At 39.7% G+C, this 26,182-nt stretch overlaps 1 protein-coding gene across 1 annotated transcript; it reads left to right on the top strand.

The window, feature by feature from the left end:
• The first annotated feature begins 221 nt into the window (after positions 1-221).
• On the top strand, positions 222-26,182 carry HTRA3 (HtrA serine peptidase 3). Its single transcript, XM_050338599.1, is given in 10 exon segments — positions 222-880; positions 9,876-9,975; positions 11,708-11,930; positions 12,592-12,786; positions 15,372-15,404; positions 15,949-16,063; positions 22,425-22,473; positions 23,957-23,996; positions 23,998-24,053; positions 25,180-26,182. Coding segments are annotated over 10 exon segments (1,401 nt in total). The 5' UTR covers positions 222-456; the 3' UTR covers positions 25,346-26,182.

Below are 26,182 nucleotides of genomic sequence, written 5' to 3'. Positions count from 1 at the left end.
CCCAGGGGAGCGGGCCCTCCCGTCCGTGTGTCCGTCCCGCCCGGGGTGGAGCCTGTCCGCCCTCCCCGCCGCGGAGCTCCCGCTCCGGCTGGTGCCGCTGGAGGCGGCGGCGGCCGCGGGCCCGTCCCACATAAAAGCCCTCGGCCCTGCCTGCTGTCGCCTTTACTGCGCCCCGCGGCCGCCCAGGGACGGCGCTGATCGGCAGCTGGTCATGGCCCGGCACCTCAGCCCTGCGAGCTAGTCCCGGGGAGCCTCGCACGGACCGGCTCTGTGCTCCATCCAGCCTCCTGCCCTCCGCCCGCTGCTCCTTCCCCGCTCCGCCCGCAGAAGCGCTGCCCGGGGCAGAAGACACTGTCCCGCCCGTGTGTGCACCAAGCCCGACCGCCCCTTCCCTCGCCTGCCCCGGGGCCGGGCGGGCTCGCACCCCGTGCCTCGCCGCCGCTGTCCCCGCCGAGGATGCGGGTGTCGCTGCTGAGCCCGCTGCTCCTGCTGTCCCTCAGCGCCGGCCCGCAGGCCGCGGAGCTCTCGGCCGCCCGCGCCAAGTGCCCGGCCCGCTGCGATGTGTCCAAGTGCCCCAGCCCCAGCTGCCCCAGCGGGTACGTCCCCGACCGCTGCGGCTGCTGCCTCATCTGCGCCGCGGGCGAAGGGGACTCCTGCGGCCGCAAGGAGGACCCGCCGTGCGGGGACAGCCTCGACTGCCGCTACCCCATGGGCAAGCGCTTCGCCAAGGGCGTGTGCCAGTGCAAGCTCAGCGCCCAGGTGTGCGGCAGCGACGGCCGGACCTACGACAACATCTGCCACCTGAAGGCGGTGAGCCGCAAGGCGCTGCAGCACGGGCTGCCCGCCGTCGCCCAGGTCCAGAAGGGAGCCTGTGAATCGGGTAGGAGCATGGTGGGCCCTGTGGCGGGGTGGGTGGCTGGGCGGCGCGGGGGAGAGCTGGCTTCCAGGGTGAGAAAATCGTGATGTTTTTCAGTGGCCTGGGAGGACTGGGTGGCTCTAGGGACTGCAAGAAACTCCAAGGACTTGGCACTACACCCAGCTCCCGGTGACACCAGTGAGCTGCGGTGTGTGGAATGGGTGCTCAGGTCCTTTCTGAATATAGTCCTTCTCCTCAGTCCTCAGTGTGGGCTTGGGCTGGGTTTGGGGAGGTTTCTCCTCGGTAGCATGGCAGTGGATGTCTTGGTGATGTGCAGGTTGCTGCTGCAGTGCACCTGTGGGAAGAGGTGAACACACTTGACATCACAAAAGAGAGAGGGGTGGAGGGTGTTCAGCTGCCAGGGCAGGACAGCGCCCACGTCCTCAGCTGTCTCCCCTTCTGAGGGCAGAGCATGCTGGCAGGGCAGCAGTATGAGCTCGTTCTCGTCCTGCCAGTGCCACCTTTGTTCATCATGTGGGTGGTGACAGTTTGAGGTGTTGGGTGAAGCTCATGAAGGTTGTACAGCAGACCCACAGCAGCACATCCTGCGCAAACAGAGCGGGGACCCAGGAACACTTGTGCTCCTGGACCATCCTTGGTGGTATTGGGGATGTTAATCAGGTTCACCCGACAGACATCACTAGGCAGGAAATGCCTCTAAAAGCCAATCAGGGCAGAAAAGCATTGAGTAGGAGTATATAAACCACCTAAACAATAGTGTCTTGCCTGGTTTGTTTTCTTCACGCAGAGGCTTTGTAGTCTTGCAGAGTCTTGAGTGGGGAAAAAAATACTTCAGAACATCTTTTACAGTAGAAAATATTGACAGGATATCACATGGTCTTCTGTTTGTAGTAAAGTACTGAGGCCTTTGCTCGCATATTGTGAGATACTATGGCAACTTCAGGCTTGATGAGTTAACTTTGGAAAGGTTAGTAATCACTTAAGTTAGTAATTTCTTTCTAGCATTAAAATGTGTCTCTTTATAGAAGTATTAAAGTTGCTAGTGTCTTTCCATTTACTTACTGATACATTATTTTAAGGGTTTGAATTTGCTGCCTTTCTCATAGAGTTCCTGGAAAGAGAAGTCTTATGCATAATGGAGTTCTAAAACATGCATTGGTGTTTTGCTTATTCTGGTGAACCACTAACCATCCTGTTTATTCAAGGCAAACTGGCCAAAATTATTGGGAAGGGGTCAGAGGGAATAGGAATACTGTTGCAGCCTTTCTATGAACAGGGAACCTTTCATATATCCTGCTCTTGAGAGAAGATTCTAAGAGGGAGGTATTCCTAGAGTTCCTTTAGGAGTATCTTGCCAGAGCCAAGAATTGCTCCAAATGCCAGCCTGCAGCTTCAATGATCAGTCTCTCTAGTATTTTGTACTTATAAATTGGGGTTTGCCTGTTCCTTTTCACATAGCTATCCACTAGCTTTAGTACTCCTAAAACTTGGCTGGAACTGATCCATGTGAAATAATTGGAATGTTTAACCAAAATGAGTGAGCTAGTCTGCATCTGACAGCTTACTGAGTCCTTGGCATTTGGTATATATGACACTTTCTTTAAGGAATCCTCCTGAATCTACTGTTAATAGCCTTAGGAATTTGGAGCCGTGAGGCAGAGGTAGCATGTTGGTTTTTTTCAAGCAGCTATTTAATGTTCACTTTATTTTGGCTTTATTTTTTGTCCCAGAAAACCTCAGCTTAGATGAAGCATCTGGTTCTCTGTTAAATTCTAATTTTTTTTATTCAGTTCTACAGCTGCACAAACTGAAGCTCAAAGAAACTGAGTGTCTTGCCCAAGGTCAGACTGAGTTGGAGGTTGAGTCAGGAATAGAACTCAATTATGGTATTTTAAATAAACCCCAAACAATAACATGCAATGGCTGTAATGAGAGGCTTGGAAGAAAGTTGACAGTTTAAAATTGCTGTCGAGTTTCTCTCTTTTCCCTGTTCTTGAGAAAAATCTGGCCTCAGATGACTCAGAGTTTGAAGGGATAGGCTAGTTAGGAAGTAAAGCCAGTTTTACTTAACCATCAATATACTAAAACAATTTTAGATAATGGAAGCCTCCATCAGTATGAGTTGGACCCTTTTTAGAACATGAACCAACCCTGAGGAGTGGCTTCTGAAGTGTCTACTCCTGTCCTTTTTCTAGTTGCTTATGTTGATGCCAAGTTGGATTCTGGCTGTGATGAACCAAGATTGGCTGAGAAACTTAGCTGTGGTTTCCTTGTGATAGAAGTCTGGTGAACAAGGATGCATTAAAAAGAAGTAGTAAAGGATGCAGGAAGGAAAGGAGGAAAGAGGTACCCACGGTGATTGAATAATTGGATAATTCCAAAATTGACATTTAAAATGTGGGGTTTTTTTTTCGATGTCAAAGTCCTGGATTAGCTTGCAGAACACCATGCCAAATTGCAAGTTCAGTATACAATGTACTAAAGGAGGTAGTACTGCATGAAGGTACAGGAGCCCCATAGTTGATGTTCTTTAATATGCCTGTGCCCTGAAAACTCTTTCTCACACAGTTCACCTTATGAACAGACCCAGGGACTTCTCAGGGATACTGATAGGCACAGGCTGCAGAACTCCAGAGTGAAGTTAAACTCCATGCTACAAATACTGGGGATTTTTTCCCTGCTTTAACACTAAATATTTATGGAGGACAACTCTAATCCAAGACCTGTTCTTACAGAGCCCTGTTTCTTAGGGGAGCAAGTTTAACAGTGCCACATACTGGTCTATTGTAGCGTCAAACTTCTCACTCAAAGTCACCTGCAATCTACGATCAATTTATGTCAGACTCTTTTTTGCACAAGGGGCTGGTTTGGATCTCCCAGTACAACTTCCTTAGTACAGTTAAAAATACCCTGCAATGTTATTTTGCTAATAGTTTCTGTGAAGACAGTTTAAATGTCAAAAAATTTGTATTTTCTTACCTAAGATGAGGAAGCAAAAATGTTACTATTTTTTAAGAGAGTGTTATTTTGTCAATGGAACAAGGAAAAGTGAGAGATTGATTAGAAAACCTTTGAGGCTGGATTTGACACTGATAATTTGCTGGTTTCTGTCCTCTGCACTGTTAAACTGAAGTCACTCTCAGAAAGTGGTCGCGATGTGGAGCCTCACCCATGTCAGTCAAATCTTTGGAAGATATGATCCTAAAAGTTCATTTTTCTAAGAGAAATATTTAAAATACAGTTAATGCTTAAGCAGAGTCATTGCACACAGTGGTACATGAGGTGTTTGGAGTGTGCCTGTACATAACCTTGAAGATACAGAGAAAAAATGGAGTATACAATTACTTGCATTTCTGAGAAGTTGGCCCAGTAAGAGATATTGAAGTTTCCTACTGGTATTATTGTCATCAAAGCCTTGCAGCTGCCTCCAGCTGTATTTAGGGAAATGCTTTGCAAGGTATTAGCTGGAAAACCAAACTCTAGTCACATTCCTCTACTGCTTATTTTCATTATGTCTGAGTTTAGTTTGAGTTCCTGCAGGTGAGGATGAATATTGTACAGTGTTTGGTATATAATTCAGAATATAAAACTTCAGTGCTTTGTATAGGATAGCTAGCAGGAGAGGGATGTTCACATTGCATCTCTTTATGAGAGTCACTTGGGAAGGAGGAATAACAAGCATGTAAAGTCAGTTGAGGTGTCTGTGCTGGAAGGCTTGTGCCAGTCTGTCTCTGTCTGGCCCTTGTGATTGCTGCATTGCACAAGAAAGCCACTTTGGTGTTGGTTCACCAAATTGTTTTCATCTGTGCACGGTAGACATCCATTGTATAAACAAGTTGCCTGAACCATAATGTGGCATTAGACTCACCAAGGCTTTATGGTCAGTGCACAGCTATGCAACTTGATCTTAATGCTGAATTCATCAGAAAAGCTGCCCATGAACCTATGTTTCCAGCAGATGTTTCTGTTTTTTAAGCAGAGACATTATAATCTTTTATTTGTCTTTCATTTCTTTCCATGAAAGCACAGTAGGGACAGTGTTTATCCCTGGTGATCAGATCTGCCAGGTTGCACTCCACCCTTAGACATAATAATTTTGCTGAATGCACAGATCTTTTCCGAAGCTGGTTTTAAAAGGGAGATGGGGAAATAGCCTTAAAAGAATGAGTTTCCCAGGCTCACAAATTCTTAATGAATATAAAATTGTGGATTGTAATACAATGTATTGTCTTTAAAAAAGCAGTGAATGTGATTTGATTTAATTCTACAGAGACTAAGTTGGCAGATATTCAGTAATGTTCAGTCTTTTGCAAATGTAAATTGGTCTGAGTTTATTGTCTTCAGTGGGATTATGATGATTATTTCTGATGAAATTTTTTTCCAGCTCTCTTCATACTAGGTTAACTACAGATTTTTTGGAGTTGTTCCTGGTTTTACAGCAGTGTTAATGAGACTGGAGTGGGTCTATTGTCTCTGCAAGAAAGTAAATAAAACACTATTGAATGAACTCAAAGCCTGTAGGATAACGTCACTATCCAGGAAAGGTCTTAAACTGATAGTAAGGATACTCCTACCTGACTGGCACTTAGGTTTAGCCATGCAAATCCAGTGTAGTTGGAGCCCACAGAACTAGAAATGTAAGATCTCTCTTTACAAAATAGGCTGAAAATCTTTAGCTCCTGTTTATGCACTTATATCAAAATCTAGATTTTGAGTGTTCTGTGAGAGGAGCTGGAGACTTGAAGATCTGATAGTTAAATTGAAATTATAGGATCAAAGTTCAAGTGTGCTGAAAATCTGGTTGATTTTTGGCTATGGAGCAGATCAGGGAAATCTAGTCCTTTTGACTAAGAAATCCATAGACCACTAAAGACTCATGCAGTATAAATTTGGTTTTGTTTCAAGTACAAGCTGGTTGCAGCACCTTTGATATCTTGGTTATACAATAGATGGTTAATTGGATTAAATTATGTCTTCTTGCCAAGACAAATTAGCTGTGGTTAGTTTGAGATGATTTTGAACACTCAGTAATAACATGGAAAACAATGCATGTTGTTGAGAGACCTTTGAAAAACTATGTGGCAAATTTCAGGGGGTAAATTGCTTAAAATCTGCAAAGGTGCTGTGAACTGAGAGCTGTTACATGATCAGGCCAGCAGAGATCCAAGGGCTGTGTAGGGCTCCACAAGGCAGCAGGAATGTGTGTGTAGGGAGATATACATTTAATTTTATCTTTTAGTAAAAACAGTAGCGGCAGCTAATGACTACCAACTAATGCAAATTAAAGGATAGATTACGCTACTGCTGATTCTAATACTACAGTTGTAACACTTGTGTTCAGGGTGACCTTATACAGTGTATACAGTGTTCTTCAGTTGCTCAGGCTGCAATTCTCCCCTTTTGAAATGTGTTGAGAACTTCTTATTAAAACCCTCAATTTAATAATTATGCATTAAAAGGCTGTTAATAGTAACTAACACTTCAGTTCCCTTAAATAGGGATGTGTGAGAATAAATGTGAGTTTGCAGTTACATCTTCCAAGTCCATAGTTTGAGCTCCTGGCACATCATATAAAGTGTTTAAAGGTTCTGACCCCTTTTAACTTGCACAAATTGATTCAAGCAGGATCAGTTTCCATGAAGGCATCTCCACTTTGTAAGTCAGTTTTCACCAGTATTTGATGCCCACTAGAAGATCTCTAATCAGACCAGTAGATCTTTAGCCACATCCTTCATACAAAGTTTGAGTTTCTGTTAATTCCTGATCCTCCTTTTTTTCAGGTTTCTCTTTAATATATAGTGCAGATTTGGATTTACTGTCAAGTTTGAGTATTCTTGTCTTCTGACCAGAGCCACTGCTCTGGTCTTCTGGACTTCTGCTCAGACTGAGAAGTGTTTTCACTGTGGCATGAAAAGAAGACAAGCTTTGTTTCAGTTATACAGTCTCCTCTCTGTATGCTGCATTTTATTTTCTTCGTCTCTTTCCATGCTTACATTTATCCACTGCATCTTTCAGACATTTTCTCTCTGCCTCCCCCAAACCCTACCTGGAAAGCCACTGCCACTCGTGATGTTTACCTGGTGGCTGGTCAGGAGTGATGCAGAACTGGGTTCTTTGGCAGGCATCTTTCTCTGCTTTTGGCCATGTGCAGTGCTGTAACAATTTGGTATGGGCAGAACAGTTCAGCACTCAGCAGATGCGAAGGGATTTAGTTGCCCTGACTCACATAGAGCTATACTGATTTACACCAACTGAAAGCCTGCATTCATCATTGTTTTACCCCCAATTCTATGCTAGTTTATTAGCTGAGGGTCTATCAAACTGTCTTTCACTGATGCATGGTCGTGTCTATTAAGAAAAATGTGATGGTAATATTATACCCTTCAGGGAACACTTGTGGTGGATGCAAGTGTTCAAAGTCATGTTAGTAGACTTCGAAGGATATACTGCATAATTAGACAAGCTGCTTGTGAACTGAAGGTAAGATAAATCTTCAGTAACCTAGTAAGCAAAATAAATAACAGTATATTGTGCTTACATTTGACTGTCCTCTGTGATTCCTGTTTGCAGTGCCTCTTTTAAACTGAGTACTAAAACAAGCATTTAGTTGGTTAGAGAGAGTTTTCAGAATGCATGAGGATGTACATAAAAATAATAGGCTGAATCTAGTCCTGCCAAGCTGTTCCTTTTGTTTATTCCGTATCATATAAATCTAGCTTGCTAAATGTAAGCATGGTTTCTTGCCCTTCAGAAGTAAATCCCATATCCAGTAACAGGAAGAAGAACTCACAGACTTCTATGAAGAAATGCCCTATTGTCTTGATCTGGTTTCTTCAATACTTTCTTCCTTTGTACCAGTGCTGGGTCCATTCCATAAGTTCCTGTCTTTGCTTTAGGTCTTTTGCTTTCTGTGGTAATGTAAGGCCTTACACCTACTGACTTCATAGGTCCTCTAACATACTTTCTAGTGAAAGCTTTCTGAGAGACTATGGGAACTATAACAGTTCTCTGTCACCCCCTATGTAATGAATTCATTCAAAGAATAGAATAAATCAGTGACACATCTCTTTTGTCAATAGGTTAGACTCCATTTTGCTGTACTCTTTATATTTGTCCCAAATAATTTACGAGTTACAAGGTTTAATGGTCATAAAGCACCTGTAGATAGGGATTGCTCAGAATGATCACAGAATTAAAATTACAGAGACTGTGAAAATGCATGAGAACTCTCTTTCTTTCTTTCTTTTTAAAGACTTGGCTAAAGGGGCAGCTGATGAAAGAAAAGTATATACTTTCTTAAGACAGAATCTGTATCTGGACTCTTTGCTATGTTATGGGATCTAGAAATAGGCAAATCTCAAATCTTTAAGACCAGGTATTGACTTGGTGTGCAAGAACTACTGTGGAGTAAGTTCATCCTTCAGTGTGAGTTGAACTTAGAGCAAATCATGATAGTGCAAAACATCACTTCCAAAGTCGATAATATTTAGAAATGAGAATTTGGAGCCTCTTTTGCCTGACCAAATGACAGAAAAAGAAATGTATCTCCTGGGATAAACATGTGCTGTTGTACCGGATTTAAAAAGACAAAAATGCTATTACTGTACCTGATTACAACTTTGTTTACACCCTTCCCTAGACTCCATAGTTAATTTTAAAGCATCAGGCTGTAAACATGAATAACTGCTACTTGAGTGTGGTGATATGTCCTCTATCATATGTTTAACATATGTGGTGATATGTCCTTGTGTATTAGGGATTGCGGAAAGTAGGACATTCTAGCACAAGCAGTATTCTTACTTTGGGTTGTTGTTATGTTAGAATCCAGGATGTTATGATATTAGAAGCCAGGATACTGTAGGCCTTTTTCCCCTCTGTAAGAACTTCATTCCACACAATTATATTCACTATTCATAAATGCTTTGTGTAGTGCTGCTTAATGTAGTATCATGCTGGCTTTTGTCAGAACTTTTAGTAATCTATTGCTAGGCCTAGCTGCATGGGACAGCTTAAAAGTGAGTTTGCAAAACTTTTTAGGGGCAAAGGTTATAATTTACAGCAGGTTTCTAAAGTGTCTACTTCAAAAAATTAGAACATGGGTTTTAAATGTGTCTCCCAAATGCTGCAGTTGTATTATTCAGCACTTGTTAGGCCACATCTAGAATACTGCATCCAGTTTTGGATCTCTCACTATAAGAAAGGCATTGACAAAATGGAGTTCAGGAGAAGGTCATGAGGATGGTTGGGTGGACAGGACGTATCTCCTGTGAGAAAAAGCTGAATGTACTGGGCTTGTTCAGCCTGGAGAAGAGAGAGCTCCAGGATGACATAACAGCAGCCTCCCTGTACTCGTGAGGTTACTAGGAAGAAAAAGCCAGGCTCTTTACAGTGCTGCATAGTAATAGCATGAGAAACAATGGGCATGAGTTGAAACATGAATCTCAACAAGAGAGATTCAGACTAGCTATAAGAAAAACTTTTATGTCATGGTAGACACTGAAGCAGTGGGACAAGTTTCCTAGACTTTCTGGAGATGCCATCCTTGGCAAAATTTTGCAAATCCCAGCTGGACAGAACCCTTGAGCAGCCTGCTTTGCTTTTGTAGCTGACACAGCTTTGAGCAAGAGGTAGAACTAGAGACCTCTTGAGGTCCTTTCCAACCTTACCTGTCCTATGATCCTATGTATTTTGGATAATAGTTAGTAGTTGTCCTGATAAAAATGCTTGAGGCAGGGCTTGTAGACTTCAAGTAAAGTCAAAGAACTTATAACTAAGTTAAGAATTTATAGCTAAGTTATGCTGATGTTTAATTTTCTCAGGATCAAGCAAAATGCTGCATAAGTTTTGAACAATCTTCATGACTTTGATTCCTTTCCCATATCTGTTTGGAAACTGTTCTAGTAGGAGAAACTGCCCAATTCAAGGCAGGTTTATCTCCCCTACTTGCTGTAAAAAGGTGTTGTCTTATTAACATATCCAATTCTTTCTGCTAGTATAGGTCACCTACAGTCCAACAGCCCGAGATACAAGTTCAACTTCATAGCAGATGTGGTGGAAAAGATTGCACCTGCAGTTGTTCACATTGAACTTTTCCTCAGGTAACACCTCCCATTCCTTTTGTTTTAGTTCCATTGTTTAACAAAGGTCTACAAGGTTTTTCCAATGTAGTAATTTTCCTTTTGAATTTGTGAAGTTTACAGAATACTCTGAAACATTACAGTAGACTCATTTATCCAGAGAATCACACATTTGTGTGTTTTGTTCCTGTGCAGTAGATCTATTTTGGTGGGTTTACAGTCTTTACAGTACTTTACATACTGTCTGCCCTGAAATAAGTCTATTTCATTGTTGAAGGTCTCTTCAGCCTTTACTGACAGGTGTTGCTTGTTGTATTATCTTAGTTTAAATAAAAAAAAGTCCAGAACATAAGCTGGAGAAACACAGGTCTTTGTTGCTCATTCTACTTTTAATGAGAGGTGATGTTATTTTGGCAGGGAGAGCATTAAGAGGTAGAATGTTGACCAGATGTAACTATTTAAACACAGAAATCACTTCTGATAGGGGAAAAAAGTGCTAAATTTGCTGACTAGAACATACCAATATTCAGTGTACTGAAGCTGGAGCTGAGGTGGCAAGTTTAACATTTGAGTGCTCAAAACAACCTGTGAGGCAGGTTTAAATGAGAGTGCTAAAAACAACCTGCTGTCAGAACAAATTACTGCAAATATTACGTGTACTCCATTACCTGAATATCTTTCTGCCTGGAGTACTCTAACTTTTCACAGGCCTAAGAATTTCTTAGAGAATTTTTATAGACTTTTTTAATATGCAAAATCAAGAAAATCAGGTTTTTGAAGGCATAGCTTTATTCACATGGTGACTGGTCTTTTGAGACAATGTTACAGCTGTAGATGTTTAAGATGTAGATGTTTAAACCTTTTACTGTGTAGTTAAGATTTGTTGTTCTTTCCCTATAAGTAAATGTTTGTTCCTCACTAATCCTGTGTCTTCCTGGGATGGGCTCCAATTCTTTACTGCTGAATAGCCCAGAACTTTCCAACAATATCCTAATATGGGCCACATCTTGGAAGAAAGAAGAATTTGTGGGCCTTTTCTCATTTTCTGCCCAGGCACCTTCTGTTCTGCCATCAGATCTAAGGTCATTAATCATAGTACTTTAGACAGTTTATAAAGTCTTTTAACTGTCTGCATTGCAGAACATGTTTCCCACCAAGATCTACCCTTTGCTAGTCTTTTTAATTTCTTTCTTTCACATTTCTAGTCCATTTGTCCTCCAAAATCATATTCCTTTTGGTTTGTTTTTTCCTGCCAATCTATGCTTGGGCTTCATGATCCTCTTAGACCTCACTTCTTCCTTTATGCCTCTGTCCAGCTACAAAGTTCCTTCTTCTTCCCCTTTTCCCAGTAGAGGATCAGTCCATTTGTCAGACCTATTGTTTCCTGTCATTATTTTCTTCTTGTATAAAAACAGCAATTAGTGGGATCAAATGAGCTCCTCCTTTTTTTTTTTATTTTGGTCACCTAGCCTCTGTGTAAGGAAGCCTATGGACAGAATTGGAAACCAAAGGAAAAGAACCCTGCTGGTTGTCTGTAAACCTCAGCTCCCATATCCTCGACTGACTAAAAGAAGTCACAATTGTCAGCAGAGGATTCTTTTTTGTAATTTTTCTTTTTAATTTATTTTTGTAAGGGTTATAAAATTCACCATCAAATGCTTTGTTACTTCTCATGGTGAAAGGTGGTAAATGAAGTCTATTGCAATCTTCTCTTGTGTTTCTCTTATGACATAATTGCTTGCTTTTTTTCCAGGCACCCTCTCTTTGGTCGAAATGTCCCGCTTTCCAGTGGATCTGGGTTTATTATGTCTGATTCTGGTTTAATTGTGACCAATGCCCATGTGGTGTCAAGCACCAATGCAATATCAGGGAGACAACAACTGAAAGTGCAGCTACAGGATGGAGATACCTATGAAGCAACCATCAAAGACATTGACAAGAAATCTGACATTGCAACAATAAAGATTCATCCTAAGGTGAGTGGCAGAAACAGATGAATGACTTCATTTGACAGCTCTATTTCAGTTTCATTTAGTGCAGAGCAATTGGCTGGAATAAATGTTTAGGGATTGCCTGGAAACATATCTGTGGAAAACAATGTACTGAAATACAGGCGTGGAAATTGCTCATATCTTAGATTTAAATTACTTTGTCTTCTATGCCAGAAACTGCTAAAGACTAAATAAAAAAAGATGCAGCTCATTTCATGTGTGTTAAAATTCTGCTATCTTTACCTGAAGACTATTTTGGCTAATCCTTCTACTTTTGTGCCAGTATGCATGGACTGCAGGATGGTGCGTGGTGTAGAGTGGCAGGCTGGTCAACAGCTGGTTTGTATGCTGTTTTTAGGAGGAGGAGGGAACAATCTGATGGAAAATGGGGAAATCTGTTTCAGAATGTTGCTGCCTTTTTTTCTTGGGTGAAATTGCAAGCAACTACTGCTAACTGTTGGTTTCTGAAGACAATTTAAAGCAGCAACACTCCTGGCATATGCTTCGGGTATATGATAGTGAGTGGCTCTTTCATTAATGTAGTGGAAAGTGTATGTTGCTAACCTGTTGCTAGTCTTTAATCTTTCCAGTCAGGTTGTTTTCAGGTAAAAACTAATGCGTATCTTTCTTTCTGCGTTCGTTTAAGAAAAAACTACCAGTATTGTTACTGGGACACTCTGCTGACCTGAGACCAGGAGAATTTGTAGTGGCAATTGGAAGCCCATTTGCCTTACAGAACACTGTGACAACAGGTATTGTCAGCACTGCTCAGCGAGATGGCAAAGAACTCGGCCTGCGGGACTCAGACATGGATTACATTCAGACAGATGCTATTATTAATGTAAGTACTAGACGTGTGATGAGTTTCACCTTCACAATCCTTCCCCACCGATTCGGTATGGAAGTGCCTGCTTTGAGAGATGAATCCACTAAATAAAAGCAGCTTTTTTAAAATCAGTGATAGACTCTTCTTTTAAGGAAAGACTATACAGTGTCTATAGGATGCGCTGTGAAAGGTATGACAAATAAAACTACCCTCTTTGAGGTTGTCTACGGAGATATTGCAAAGGACAGATCCTTCTCATTCTGTAGATCTCATGCAGTAACACATGGTTGCATCAACCAGCAGTAAATCAATACAATTCTCTCTCTGCTTGCTGAGTTGCTCTGGCCAAGCAAGCTGTAGAATAGAGCCAAAGTTTCTTTCATCTCCATACATCAGAACCAGATGGAGTAGTCAAATTGATACTATCTGCTTCAATTTAGTGACAGGACAACCAGGTAAGAACTTAATGAAAGGGCTGGGTTTTTTTTATTGCTATTCCTGTTTTCCCTCTGCACATCACATACTCCAAGTAAGAATCCAGATGTAACATAAAGACTGAGATACAGTTTGAAATTAAGGGTCCTAGCACTGAATGTCATATAGAAACACATGAAAATAATGATCCTTCAAAGCAACTTGTAGGGATCCAAAGAGCTTAAGTGAAGTCTTTGGGTGTGTATTTAACTTGTGATGATTCTAAGAAGAGCACTGCATGCATATCTGGGGTAGAAAACAACCTGAAATGTTATAGTTTAAATCTGTTATACATTGAAAGGAAAATATTTTCAGGATTTATTTGTTGGACTCAGTGTCAAATTTGACATGTCATAACCCAGCATTTTACATCACAAAGTGCTTCACAAATGATTATTGTCACAGACTTGAGAGAAATCATATAGAGGGATAAAAGAGTGTAATTATTTTTTTGTGCTAAGATATGACATACAAGTGAACTTTTCCAAAAAGCTTTGTATGATCTGGGAGCTGAACCTCTTCAGACATTTAATTAGAATTACTCTCTTCAGTTCCATAAGGAGATGGGTTACTTGGGAGCCCCCAGTAGATTGGTGGCAGAGACAGAATTAGAACATGGGATTCCTGACTTCTCGCCTATACACATTTTTCAAGCTCAGACTCCTTGCTGATGTGTGTACTTAGGCATTCACTGCCCTCCAAAACTAATGGGCAGGTTTAGTCAAGGATAGCAAAGTGTCAGATAATGCTAGACCATAGGAAGAGTGTGATGGCAGAGGAGGTGAGGAAAATGGCAATATGCTTGAATTGCTTTGCCATCTGAGACCACAAAATATGAAGATGGTCCCTGGCATAAGGATGCTTTGTGCTTAGCTAATACACCAGTTTTCTCCTGAGAATGGGAGGAGTTTGAGAGCTGGTCTATTCAGAGCATTCCTGTGGCTCGGCCAAGACTTTCCTGCAGGAATGTGCATGCAGCTGCCTTCTGAGAAATGCTGGGACAGCAGGAACATGGGGCAGGAGAAAACAAGGCCATATGTTCCTAGATGGAGCTACATTGCATGTGCTGTTCTTTTATTATCACATCCTTCAAGCAGAAGACAAGTGAATAAAAGATGATGTGCTGAGGAAAGCTGAAAAGTTATTATCTTGGTTCCTTTGTGTCACTCAAACGTAAAAATCAAGTGTGCAGCCTCTGATCAGTGGAGATATACTATATAAGGAACCAATCTGTTTAAATTTGAAATTTGAAGCTACTTTGTAAACTTCAATGTCTGTTTTATTCTCCTGGGAATCTATAAGATTTGCCCAGTGCTATCTAAGCATAAACAGTTTGTGTCTCACATTGCTGTCATACATCACTTAGCTTTTGTTTCTTTTGACTGGTGAGTTGCTGCTCTTGGCTGTTCAGCAGACCTACTTGAAAACTCTGGCCTCCCTCAAAAACAAATTTGTTGAGCTAACATGAAGATGGACAAGCAACTTCCCCAACTCTCATTTCCTGTGGTCCTGCTGCATGTTTCCTTTGAAAGCCATTAGGTATTAGGCAATTTTGGGCTGCTCAGAGCTGCTTCATGCCCTCCCTAGAGAGGGTTACATGTCTGTGGTTACTAAATCAATCCTTATGTACTAGCTGCCTCATGGTAATGTGCTGTGATTAAGTATGAAAAAAACTGCATTCTTCTCCAGTGGAGAGTGGGAGACTGACAGGGTTACAAAACAAAGTGATGAATAAAACTGTATGAGCACCTCACTGAAATATAACTTTAAATAACAATTATTTCAAAACCTTGTTCTGGCAGTCTTCAGAAGAATCAAAATACTAGTTTTAACTATTTAATAGTTCTTCTTAAACTTAAGGTCTAACTACTTGGAGTGGTAAGTTGTAGGTCCTAACTCATGGTCTCTTTATGAAATGAAAATAATTCTAATGATAAGAGCTGAGGAATGGATGGAGTAAAACCTACCTTCTATAATCTTCTGTGATCAATATTGCGTCCGTCAGTGCTGCCTAAGAAATTACCTCCTCTTTTTAATTTACTTACAAACAAAATACTGTTGGAAATTAGAATTTCATTTCCTATAGTGAAGCACTAATTTATTGTTCCCTTTTGTCATTTTTACAGTATGGAAACTCCGGAGGACCTCTAGTTAACCTGGTAAGTCCACGTGACTTGTTTTTATTTGTAAAATACCAGCTTCCATTTGTTCAAACTAATGAAGCCAGTGCAAATTAGGTCTCAGTTCATACAACACAGGAAAATATTTCCCCATAGAACAGGAAATTTTACTCACCAGTGAAGAATATGTGATGTGGTACGAGCAGTTATACTCATTCACACTGTGAAATCTGGAATGCACAACAAAGATGAGACCTAACCTGCACAACTGTTTTAAAATAGATGCCTTTAAACCAACACTGGTTTTGCAGGTCAGTGAACTGTGACTGTAGTGGTAGTAGAGGGCACTCTTGCTGAGTGATCCTTGGATGAACAAACTGTACTGTAATCTCTCTGGCCATCCCACTTAAATGCAAAATGGATTATGAATCAGAGCCCAGATCCTCCCTTACAAGTAATGTTTATTTCTTGAGTGATTACAACACTCCACAATTTCTTATGCAAGCTTTTAACGTGAAATGCTAGGCAGTGAGCTGAACCCTGTCACTTAAGAGCAAATTAATTGGGTGTTGTCTTTCAACAGGATGGTGAAGTGATTGGGATTAACACTTTGAAGGTCACAGCTGGAATTTCTTTTGCTATTCCTTCAGACCGTATCACTCAGTTTCTCACAGAGTCACAAGACAAGCAAAGTAAAGGTAAAGTCTGCAAGAAACAATGACATCTTCCAATTATCATCCTGATCCTGGTGAACTGCCAAAAGACAAGGGTCTGGGATCCTATTACTGAAAGGACCAGCATCATTTTACAGTATAAAGCACCACAGACTTGGAAATAGAAAACAAGTTCACAGAGGTGGGAGAGTCATTTTATTACTCAAACACCCAAGGAACAGACAGTATCTGTATAAATCTGGGAAATAGGGCCTCTGAGGATAGTGGGGACATAGATGAGAGAGTCATCACTGTCTCAGATGATCTTGAGAACAGATGATGACTTGTTGAAGGAGTCTTATCCTCCTCTTTCATTTATTGACCAAAGAAAAAGGAGGTTAAGGTGTACTGTGGAGAATAAGGTGAAAACCTTTACAAACACCTGTCCACAGATTGTCAGTAGAACCTGATCTTTATTTTATCATGGTCATCTGTGTCAGTGCCATATAATTGGGTATTGTGATAAACTCTCAGACCCTGAAGCAAGAAAGGCTGTGTACTAATTTTTGAAGAAATACATGGGAAGATGGGAGAGAAGCAGAAAAAAAAGAAAGGCCTAAAAAGAAAGGCCTCTGCACCAAAGAGCATATAAATCTAAAATATACTGGCAACTGACAACTGCAGTACTCAGGACTTTTTCCATGTGCCTGCATTGTATCTGTCACCCTGTTCTGGGTGTCATACTAAATGCTGCACAGCTGAAGCTGATCTAGTAATGCTGCATCCAGGCCAAATCTTGCTTGCTCTTTTGCTTGCCAATTTATCTCTCCACACCCTACTACTCATCTTTTATCATGAGAGTTGGCTGCTGCTTCTTCTCTTGAATCTTTTTGTTATTAATCTTGTCTTCTTCTGAGTTCATCCAGTTCCTGATGCCAGGATTGTTTCCCTACACCATTCTCCTCTGTTCTCTCAGATATTGTTATTTCAGAAACTTTCCTTAGTTAGAGGTTTTAAAGTTGTGCACTTCCTTGTATATATGAGACCATCACAATTCTGATGAGTCCTCTCATCTGTGTTTTACTGAATACCACAAACTATATTGTTTTCACTGTTGATTTGGGGAGGTTACGGGAGGAATAGAGGGAAAAAAAGTTTTTAGTTGTGTGCTGAAAAGTACATTTCAAATTAGCTGACATAATTTTTTTTTTGGCCAACAAGTCAAAAGGCATATTTATTCACCCAGGTTATTAACTGATTGCTGGCTTCTGAAACTAACAAGTCTTTACCATTAGTGATGTTACCCTTCAGAACCAGACTGCTCATCCCAGACCAGGGAGGAGCAGTGGCTCACCCTGCAGGAATGGCCCTAAAGGCACAAACACAGAAAGCCCACCATCTGGTAATGGGCTGGAAAGTCAGTGAAGGTTAGAGATGTCACCACTGAACTAACTGCCTTACTCCTTCAGGCACCTTTGTCTTTGGAAAACGATATGCCTGCTGAGCCAAGCTGAGGTCCCAGAGAAAACCTTACCTGTGGAACCCTAAGAAAAAAACATTGTGGAAGATTGAAGTTGATATTGTGATTGTAACATATGGATTTTTTGTTTTAATCAGTCACATTATCATCTAATCAAAAGGATTCACACTTTCTCTTAGTGTCAGTGTGACTGTCACTGCTTGAAATACCCTGAACACAGGCAATTTTAATGTGGGTTTATTTATTTATTTATTTATTTATTTATTTATTTATTTTACTCCTCTGAATTACCTCTTGTACCTTTAGGCTACAGGCAGAACAGTTGTTTAAAAGTCATTTAAAATCAGTGCATCTCTTGATGCGTAGAGAAAGTTTCTAGGAGGTGTTTTCACCATATATTTGAGTCCTAGTTTGCATTTTTTAGGCCTTTACTAATAATTTTCAGGTCTATTGTATAGTTGTTATTTCTTGGCATAATGAATTTATGAAGAAGAATTTTTGGGATTTTTTTTTATGTTTTCTTTTGCTCCAGTTATATCGCAGTAGTTTTACTGGGATCCTCTGTTATGGTACAATTAAGTCATAGGAAGAAGCTCAAGGATATTACCATATTACTCTAATATCATATTACCTGAATGATAAAATTCCCTTAGGATACCCCTCTTTCCAGATTTACTCTGGAATATAGCGAATACTCAGAGTACTGTTTAATACGCTTGACCTTGGTCTTTTAAATCTCAGTAGTTCAGATAACTACCAGTTTTGTATAAGATATAAATAAATTCTTTAAAGTCCCATCCATTGTACATTTCTGTAAATATCCGATATAGTAAAGTACAGGAGCAGAGAGGGGGAAAAGGGGAGGATGACATTTGAATGAAGTATTTACCCTGACTATTGTTATCTAAAGATTTGATATTACCTAATGCATCCCTAGTACATAACAATACTTAATGTATTTTCTACCAAAGGCTTATCCCACTACATGGAGATTTTGTCTGTTGAATGATCTGAAAGCCTGTACTAGATTTTGAGTTTATCCTCCTTTTATAGTTAGGAATTTCTAAACTAGTGCATGAAGTGTGTCCATCTATATCTCAGTTATAACCAACTGTGTACTCTCTACCTCTGGAAGTCATTTATCCTTAAGCATTGACTGATTCTTTTACTCCAGTGTCTTTTGTTAGTATCTCATTAAAAATTTCTTTCTTTCAGTCTTGGCTCTGTCATCTATTCCTAGTTTAGACTTGAGCAGAACAGTAAAACTAGAAAGTGTTTAAACTTGTGTCCTTTAGAATGGAAGAGAATAAGTTAGCAACTTGACAAAATATTAAAGGGAAAATCCAGCCTGAGAGGTCAACCTGATTTCTTTTATAATGTTTGCAGGAAAAGAATAAACCTTGTTTTAGATGGGCAAGGAAAAATAAGGGAGTTCTGCATTGGCCACACTCAACAAATCGTTTCTATAAATCCTCATTTACATCCTCAGGACTGTATTAGTCGTGATCAAACTGTATGCTTATCTATGTATTTGGATGATTGTTTCTGATGATTATTACCAATAGTCACACGGGCTGCTTAGGAGGCTTGCTGACTATAAATTCAGGCCACTGATTAAGTTCAGCTATTCAGTTTATATAAAAGGCACCCTGCACACAGTTCAGCATTATAGACTTGAGCTATTTTCAGGTTCTGTTTGGCAGTGGAATATCTTATATGCTTTCAGGACTGCTCATGCAATCTGGAAGATGAGCTTCAAGTGCAAAAGTAATTAGCAGAGAAGCAGGAGTTTCATCTGCCACTTGAATAAAAAGTGCAGGATCCATTTCTTCACTTGGAAATCATGATGAAATCCTGGCACCACTGAAATCAATTGCAGGGGGGATACTCCTGTGCAGTTACTCATGCCCATAAGAGTTTGAGTATCTGACCCCTTATTTTTGATTTATCAGTTCTTTTTGCCATGGTTTATAAGCCATAAACACTTTTGTGTTCAGCTGGTGTTTATCTGTAGGGTTTGTATCTCTACTGTTACAAGATCAATAAATAAAGTATAACAGTAAAACAAATGCTTTCCACATTGTGGAACAAATCTCTGTAAATAGTGAACTTGTTCTAGATACTTGGGGTCAGCTGCTTGTGACTTTCTATTAACACAAAACAGATTTAAGTTTAAACTAGTGGTTGAGGCTGGTTTGCTTGACTTTTTACCTTTGAACTGGCATGTTATCTGGCCTGGTGTTTACAAAAAATTAAATGAGATTTGAGTATCTCTCTCTGCTGTGCTGTGCTCCAACTTTAAGCCACAATGGTTTCACATTTGCTCAACCTGATTGTTCCAACATACAAACCTTCTTTTAAGTACTGCTGGGACTGCACACCTGTGATGTATTTCTTAGTACATCAGTTCTAAAACCTCACTTTATTCCAGTTCTCCCAATTATTTTTCATTTTGCCTCACGATTGCACAAATTGCCATAATGACAGGTTTTGAGACTTTTTATTCATAGAGCAGGTGTAACATGACAGTGGTAGTTCCAGTTAATCTCTGCTGATACGTCTGATAATCTGGACAATTATATTCCTCTAATCATTGTTGATGAAAACTTTGGGTTTTGTGCAAAATGGTTGACTTGGGTTTAATTGAATGGAAGGGATTTTGCTTGCAAAATAAAAGGCCTGAGTTTTGGGGCTTTTTTTACCTGTATTCTGACATACAAAATGGCTGGAGGCTGCGAAGAAGAGGAATGTAGACTCTGATGCTAAAGTAACCCATAGCTTATAGATGTTAATTTTACTTTATGCAATAGCCTGCTAGTCTTACAGTATGAACTGCTTCTTGCAGTGTGGTAAACTTACTGCAGAGAGAGGGCAGAAGGCCTTTTTGAATTTTAATGCATGAACAGGGGTGAAATAATACCCCAAAGATGAAGGTAGGATGAGACTTTTAGTTTTGAATAAGTCTGTAGCTACCAGATTTATTTGTTTTCCTAAAGCCTTATGTTTACATGTATCATTAGGCACTGGGGAAATGATTTCCTTTAATTCAGCAGACTCTCTGTGGTTTTTCATCCTTGCTGGTTTGTTGCTTCCAAATTAATTTCTTCTGTCCCTTCTTTCATTTTTCATTTTTCTTTCATGCAAACATTCCTATCTCAGCCCCCAGAGTACCCTTTGTGCTTCTGCATGTTTCTGTATAACAGAGGCAATGACCAACAGCAGACTGTTTAATGCAGAGAACTGTCATTAGAGTCTGTCACTGATGTGCCTTGTGGAGGCAAAGTCATCATTTAACTATCCACATAGCAGGGACCAGGGGATTATCTTCAGGTGAGAGAATTACCACGTTTGGATATTTTTAAAAAGTGAAAACTTACATTTATTTCATGCAGACTAGAGAAGTAGTATGAGCTAGTTCATGGCCCACTTGAGACTTTGATTTTGAGTCACTGGACTTCATGACACATCTCACAATAACTGATTTTGCTCTTAACAGTTTCACTTCAAAATAGAAGGGAGAAAGAACATTTCAGGGCAAAGCAGGGATGACAGTTACAGATGAAAGATTGTGTAGAGTGTAGTAAATCCAATGTTTAGTAGTCAGCATTTTCAGTGACCTTGATGGCAATATTGGACATACATAAGATTCAGAACTAGTTCCTTTGCTTGGAAGTATTTTTCTTGGAAAGAATAAGTTAGAGGAGTCTGCATACATCTTCTTTTTCCTCATACGAGAACCTGGAGAAACTCAAAGATCTTGTGAAGTACTTGTGCTGGAACAAGTAAGGGGAAACATTGTTTCATACCGGATATAACTAAGTACTGGAGCGCTGGTTTCAGGAAGTCATAAGTAAAAAAATGTGTTGTTTTTTTTTCTCAGGACAGCTGTGCAATATCATGACTACTAAAAGCCAACTACAAAAATATGGTGTTCTCCCTAAAGGAGTGAATTTTCACCATTTAACCCAGCTAATTATAAAATAGTTTGTGTTGGCAGGGACTTTTAAAGGTCATCTAGTCCAACCCCTCTGTATTGATCAGTAACACCTTTCACTAGATCAGGTTGCTCAGAGCCCCATACACCCTGACCCTGAATGTTTCCAGAGTGGGACATCTACCACTTCTCTCGGCAACATGTTCCAGGGCTTTACCACTCTCATAACAAAAAATTTCTTCCTTATATCTAGTCTCTATCTCCCCACTTTTATATTAAAATCATGCCTCCTTGTCCTATCACAATGGACCCTGCTAAAAAGTTTGTCCCTATCTCATGTAAGTACTAGAAGGCCTCGATAAGGTATCTCTGGAACCTTCTCTTCTTCAGGCTGATCAGTGCCAACTCTTTCATCTATTCCTCATAGCAGAGGGGCTCCAGTCCTTCAAGCATTTTTGTGATCATTTTGGCTAAGATCTACATGTTGGTTTTTTTAAACTTGCTTTTCATTCTTTGGGGTAAGAATAACAAGCCATTTGCTTTACAATCAGTGTGAGTCTTTTGGTTGTCCTTTCTGAGAAAGGTGGAAATTTAAATTTTTTTAAATCTCATTTCTACATTTTAATGAGAACAGCATATAACTAATTGTCTTGACAAGTTTCAGATTAAATGGTGGTAGGTTATGAAATTTTCTGTTTACTGAAAACGTGTGATACTAGATCACAGAAATTTCCTGAATCTCTTGAATGAAAAACTCTTACAGTGTATAGAGCTTTTCTCTTACCCTCACTTCCAGGGAGAGAGATTGTCATTCTGTACACCAAGACTAACCAGAGTTTAAAAGTAACCTCAGTGTAGATGCTTATGATTTTGTTTAGCTTTGTTAAAGCTGATACATCCTGTTTTAATTTTCAGATATTTTGGATCATCAGAGTAGTTATTTTTGTCAGTGGTTGCGTAAATTTCTTAAATATCCTCTGTGTTACTTTCAGATGGGAAGAAACGTTTCATTGGCATCAGAATGCTGACAATAACACCTGCGTAAGTATCATAGAATGTACGATCATGCATACAGGATGTGGTCAGTAGTGGCTCAGAGCTTTATTCAGCTTTCATTACAAATCTCCAGAGAATCCAGAAGTGGTCATTAGTTTCTAGGAAGCCTGCAAATGTTTTAATGATATTGGTGAAATCTATGTTCTGAGACTTGAAAATTCTGTACATAGTGGTGGATGTTGTGTTCATAGCTGAGGGAAATTAGGAAGAGCCTGAACATGGGTTTTGGCTCACGACAAGGACGTTTGGAGTTATACCAGGTTTTAGGTGATGTTTAAACAATCTGCTGCTTTCAGAAGACTGTGAGTGCCAATGACAGATCAGCTGACAGGGGGTTGGGTTTGGTTTTATCAGTGGAGGCCATGTGGTACAAGATTTGGTGCCTAACCATTAGCAACTACTTTCTTTCCAGTTAAAATGCTGACCTAAAGCTCCATGTTAACATAGCCAGAATATGGACACCCTCCTCCAGTTCTTTACTGTCTGTTGTCTTAACGTTGCTTTGTGTCTTGTTGTTACCCAGATGTATTCTGGGATAACAAATGAGGGCTCTTATGCTGGTGTTCTCTCCCAGCAGTAGGCACATTTCCAATGTGGCAGTAGACTACAAAATTAGACAAGACAATTTCCAGCTGGGTTTGTAGTGAAGCCATTTTTGTTTATCGAGTTACACTCTTGCAGTCCTCCCTGAAGGGTCAGATCTTCAGCTGGAATGAATCAGTGTAACGGCATTAACATCACTGAAGGAGAAAAACTCAGAATGTTCCTTTGCGTAATTGTGAAGTGAACACTGTGTGAGATTTTACTGCTTTTTTGGCATCTAATGACGCTGTGTAAGGTGTCTGCAGGCAATTTTTTCAGAAAAAGACTACTTCCCTCTGTGTGTTTTCTTTAGTTGTTTAATTGTTAGCTTCCTGAGAACAGTCAAGTGAAGAGGAGTCTTTGCAGCCATTTTAGTTTGCTTTCCATATGCAGGACCCCAGTTTTTCATGGCAGGCAGCAGACTAATCAGTCCTTGATCTAAACCCTTTTGTTTCTAGAAATGGGTTTTAATCCACACTGTATACAGATCTGAAACTATGTCATCATCTTTGAAATGAGGGGATGTTTGTAGAGCCTTTATTTTGCAGCTGGTTCCTGTCTTCTTTCATTAGAAAGGGATACACAAACAATTCCTGAAGAAAACTTGAGGAAACTGAAGTTGCCTTGAAAACTTTTCATAGTTCTGATCTATCTGCTGGCTGAAGTTATCAAAAGTTCTATTGTTCTAGATAAAGACAAATTAAGAACAACTTGCAAAATAAAAGAAGCAAAATAGTTAGCAAATTTCTGCCCCATCACCAGCCTTAATTCTTTGGGCAGAAATATCTTTTGTCCCTGTACATCACTCAGGACATAGAATAAATAAATAAAAATTTCTCAATGCTTCTGCTTGTGTGGTGTAATCAATAAGGTTTTCTTCTTTTAGTTTGGTGGAAGAACTCAAGCACAATAATGCTGATTTTCCTGGATGTCAGAAGTGGAATTTACGTACACGAAGTTGTTCCAAACTCACCTTCTCATAGGTATGTAGAGCACATTATTTTCTTTATCATCATTTCTTTATCATCTTTATCATTTTTTGATCTCCAAATAGATACTAACAGGTAATATTCTATTTATGTTTAAGCAGTTTCTCATACCAGTCTTGATCTGTATTTAAACAATTAAAAATTGTGCCTTTAGGTTTAAAATATTTGTTCTAAGATTCTACTCACATCTACAAAAGTGAAATATTTCAATATCAGAACTATTTAGATCATGGAATTGTTTAGATTAGAAATGACCCTTAGGATTATCAAGTCCAGCTGTTAACCCAGCACTGCCAAGGCCACCACCTGTGTCTCTAATGCCACATCTACACATCTTTTAAATTCCTCCAGGAATGGTGACTCAAATACTTCCCTGCTCAGTCTCCTCCAGTGCTTGAAAACCCTTTCTGTGAAGAAATATTTCCTAATATCCAATCTAAACCTCCTCTGGTGCAACTTGAGGCACCCCAAATACAATGGAGAAATTTTATTTTTTGTGAAGTATACTGAATATTAATAAACAGAAACTTGGATTAAGTTTAAACAGGAGACATGATAGGATTCACATAAAAACCTGTCAGAACTGTTATCTGAGACAATCTTAGAGGAAGAGACTATTTGACAGAATAGTTGCAAAATAAATAAAATGTATCTAAAAATTATTTTAGGAATTATTAAAAGATGAAAAAGTAACAAAAACAGCTATTCTGGATTGCATTTTAACAGCAAGAGAGAAATAATTTGCCAGTAGTTCAGCTGGTGCATTCTACTTGTCTTGAACTTTTGAAAGGAGTTTAATTTCCAATGGTTGAAATACATACTGAAGACATAAAAGCACCATCTTGTAAATGGATGGAGTGAAGTGAGTCAATCGTGGATAAATGTATTTTCTGTTTCTCCTTTGCTGTAGTTTTGTAGAAGTCAAAGAGAAAGTTAGACTCATTTTTTTTTTTTTGCTGTTTTAGAAGGAAATCCTCAGTCAAAAGGGTAGAATTTCCCTTCAGTGGAAACAAAAACAAGGAGCAATTTATCACATCAGCAGAAGAGGTGGTGAATAGCCTTTGCACTTTTTCTCTGCATAGGTTGCATATTTACTGTCTCTTTCTTCTTGTCTTTGCAGAGGAGGGATCCAAGACGGAGATATTATTGTGAAAGTCAATGGGCGTCCTTTGATGACTTCCAGTGACCTGCAGGAGGCTGTGATGAATGAATCACCTCTACTACTTGAAGTTCGAAGAGGAAACGATGACTTGCTATTTAACATTGAGCCTGAAGTTGTCATGTAAATAGAATTGAGGAAGCTCTCACCATAATTAAACTCACTTATTCTGGAACACTAGATACCTCCTTTACAGCTACAGTAATTATACTTCCTGTTGACTAATGACAAGGTGGACTTACTTAATTGCCTGAGCCATTTCTGTACATAGTAGCTAGGAAGACTTAAGCGATGCCTTTTATAGAAGATTTAAATTTCAAAGAAACTTAAGAACTGTCTTCTGGGGAGGAGGAGACAACCAAATTTTGGGTAGCTGGTAGAAATGGGGCCCACTTCCAGTTCCTGCAGGTTCAGAGCAAATTCAGTTCTGCATTTTGAAAGACCAAAACACTACTGGAAGTGAGGAAGCACAAGAAAGGGAAAATTATTCTAAAACTACAGTTGTGCCTGCAGCAGACCCACGCTATTGCAATGCATAATCGAGCTAATTTTTTTTCTGTGTAACTTTTTCAATGTGAACCTGTTATTGGTAAAGCTTGTATTTGTTCTTAGTGCTTCTATGCTCCATGTCAATGCAGGTAGAATAAATCTGTAAATATCAAAAGGAACAAAAATGGTATCAGGCTATAGAGTGTTACACCTAGGTCATGCGATTTTGGGATATAGTAAATGATTCTTATAGAATTAATGCCTTATTATATGTAAATCAAAACAATGTGCTGAACAAAGTTAAGTTTGAGAAAGTGCACAGTTTTTTAAGAATTTGATACAAACTACTTTTGCATTTTACTGGTAAGCTTTGCTGTAAAGTTGTTACACTACTTTTGGCTTGGACTGTGTATGTTTCTACTGTAAGGAGATTAAAGTTTACACAAATAGTGTATTGGTGCAAACCTCTTTTTAA

The sequence above is a fragment of the Myiozetetes cayanensis genome, unplaced genomic scaffold (genome assembly GCF_022539395.1).
Source record: "Myiozetetes cayanensis isolate MyiCay16 unplaced genomic scaffold, myiCay2020 scf7, whole genome shotgun sequence".
Taxonomy (NCBI): domain Eukaryota; kingdom Metazoa; phylum Chordata; class Aves; order Passeriformes; family Tyrannidae; genus Myiozetetes; species Myiozetetes cayanensis.
The sequence above is the reverse complement of the archived record's forward strand: the minus strand, read 5'-3'. Positions and strand labels throughout refer to the sequence as shown.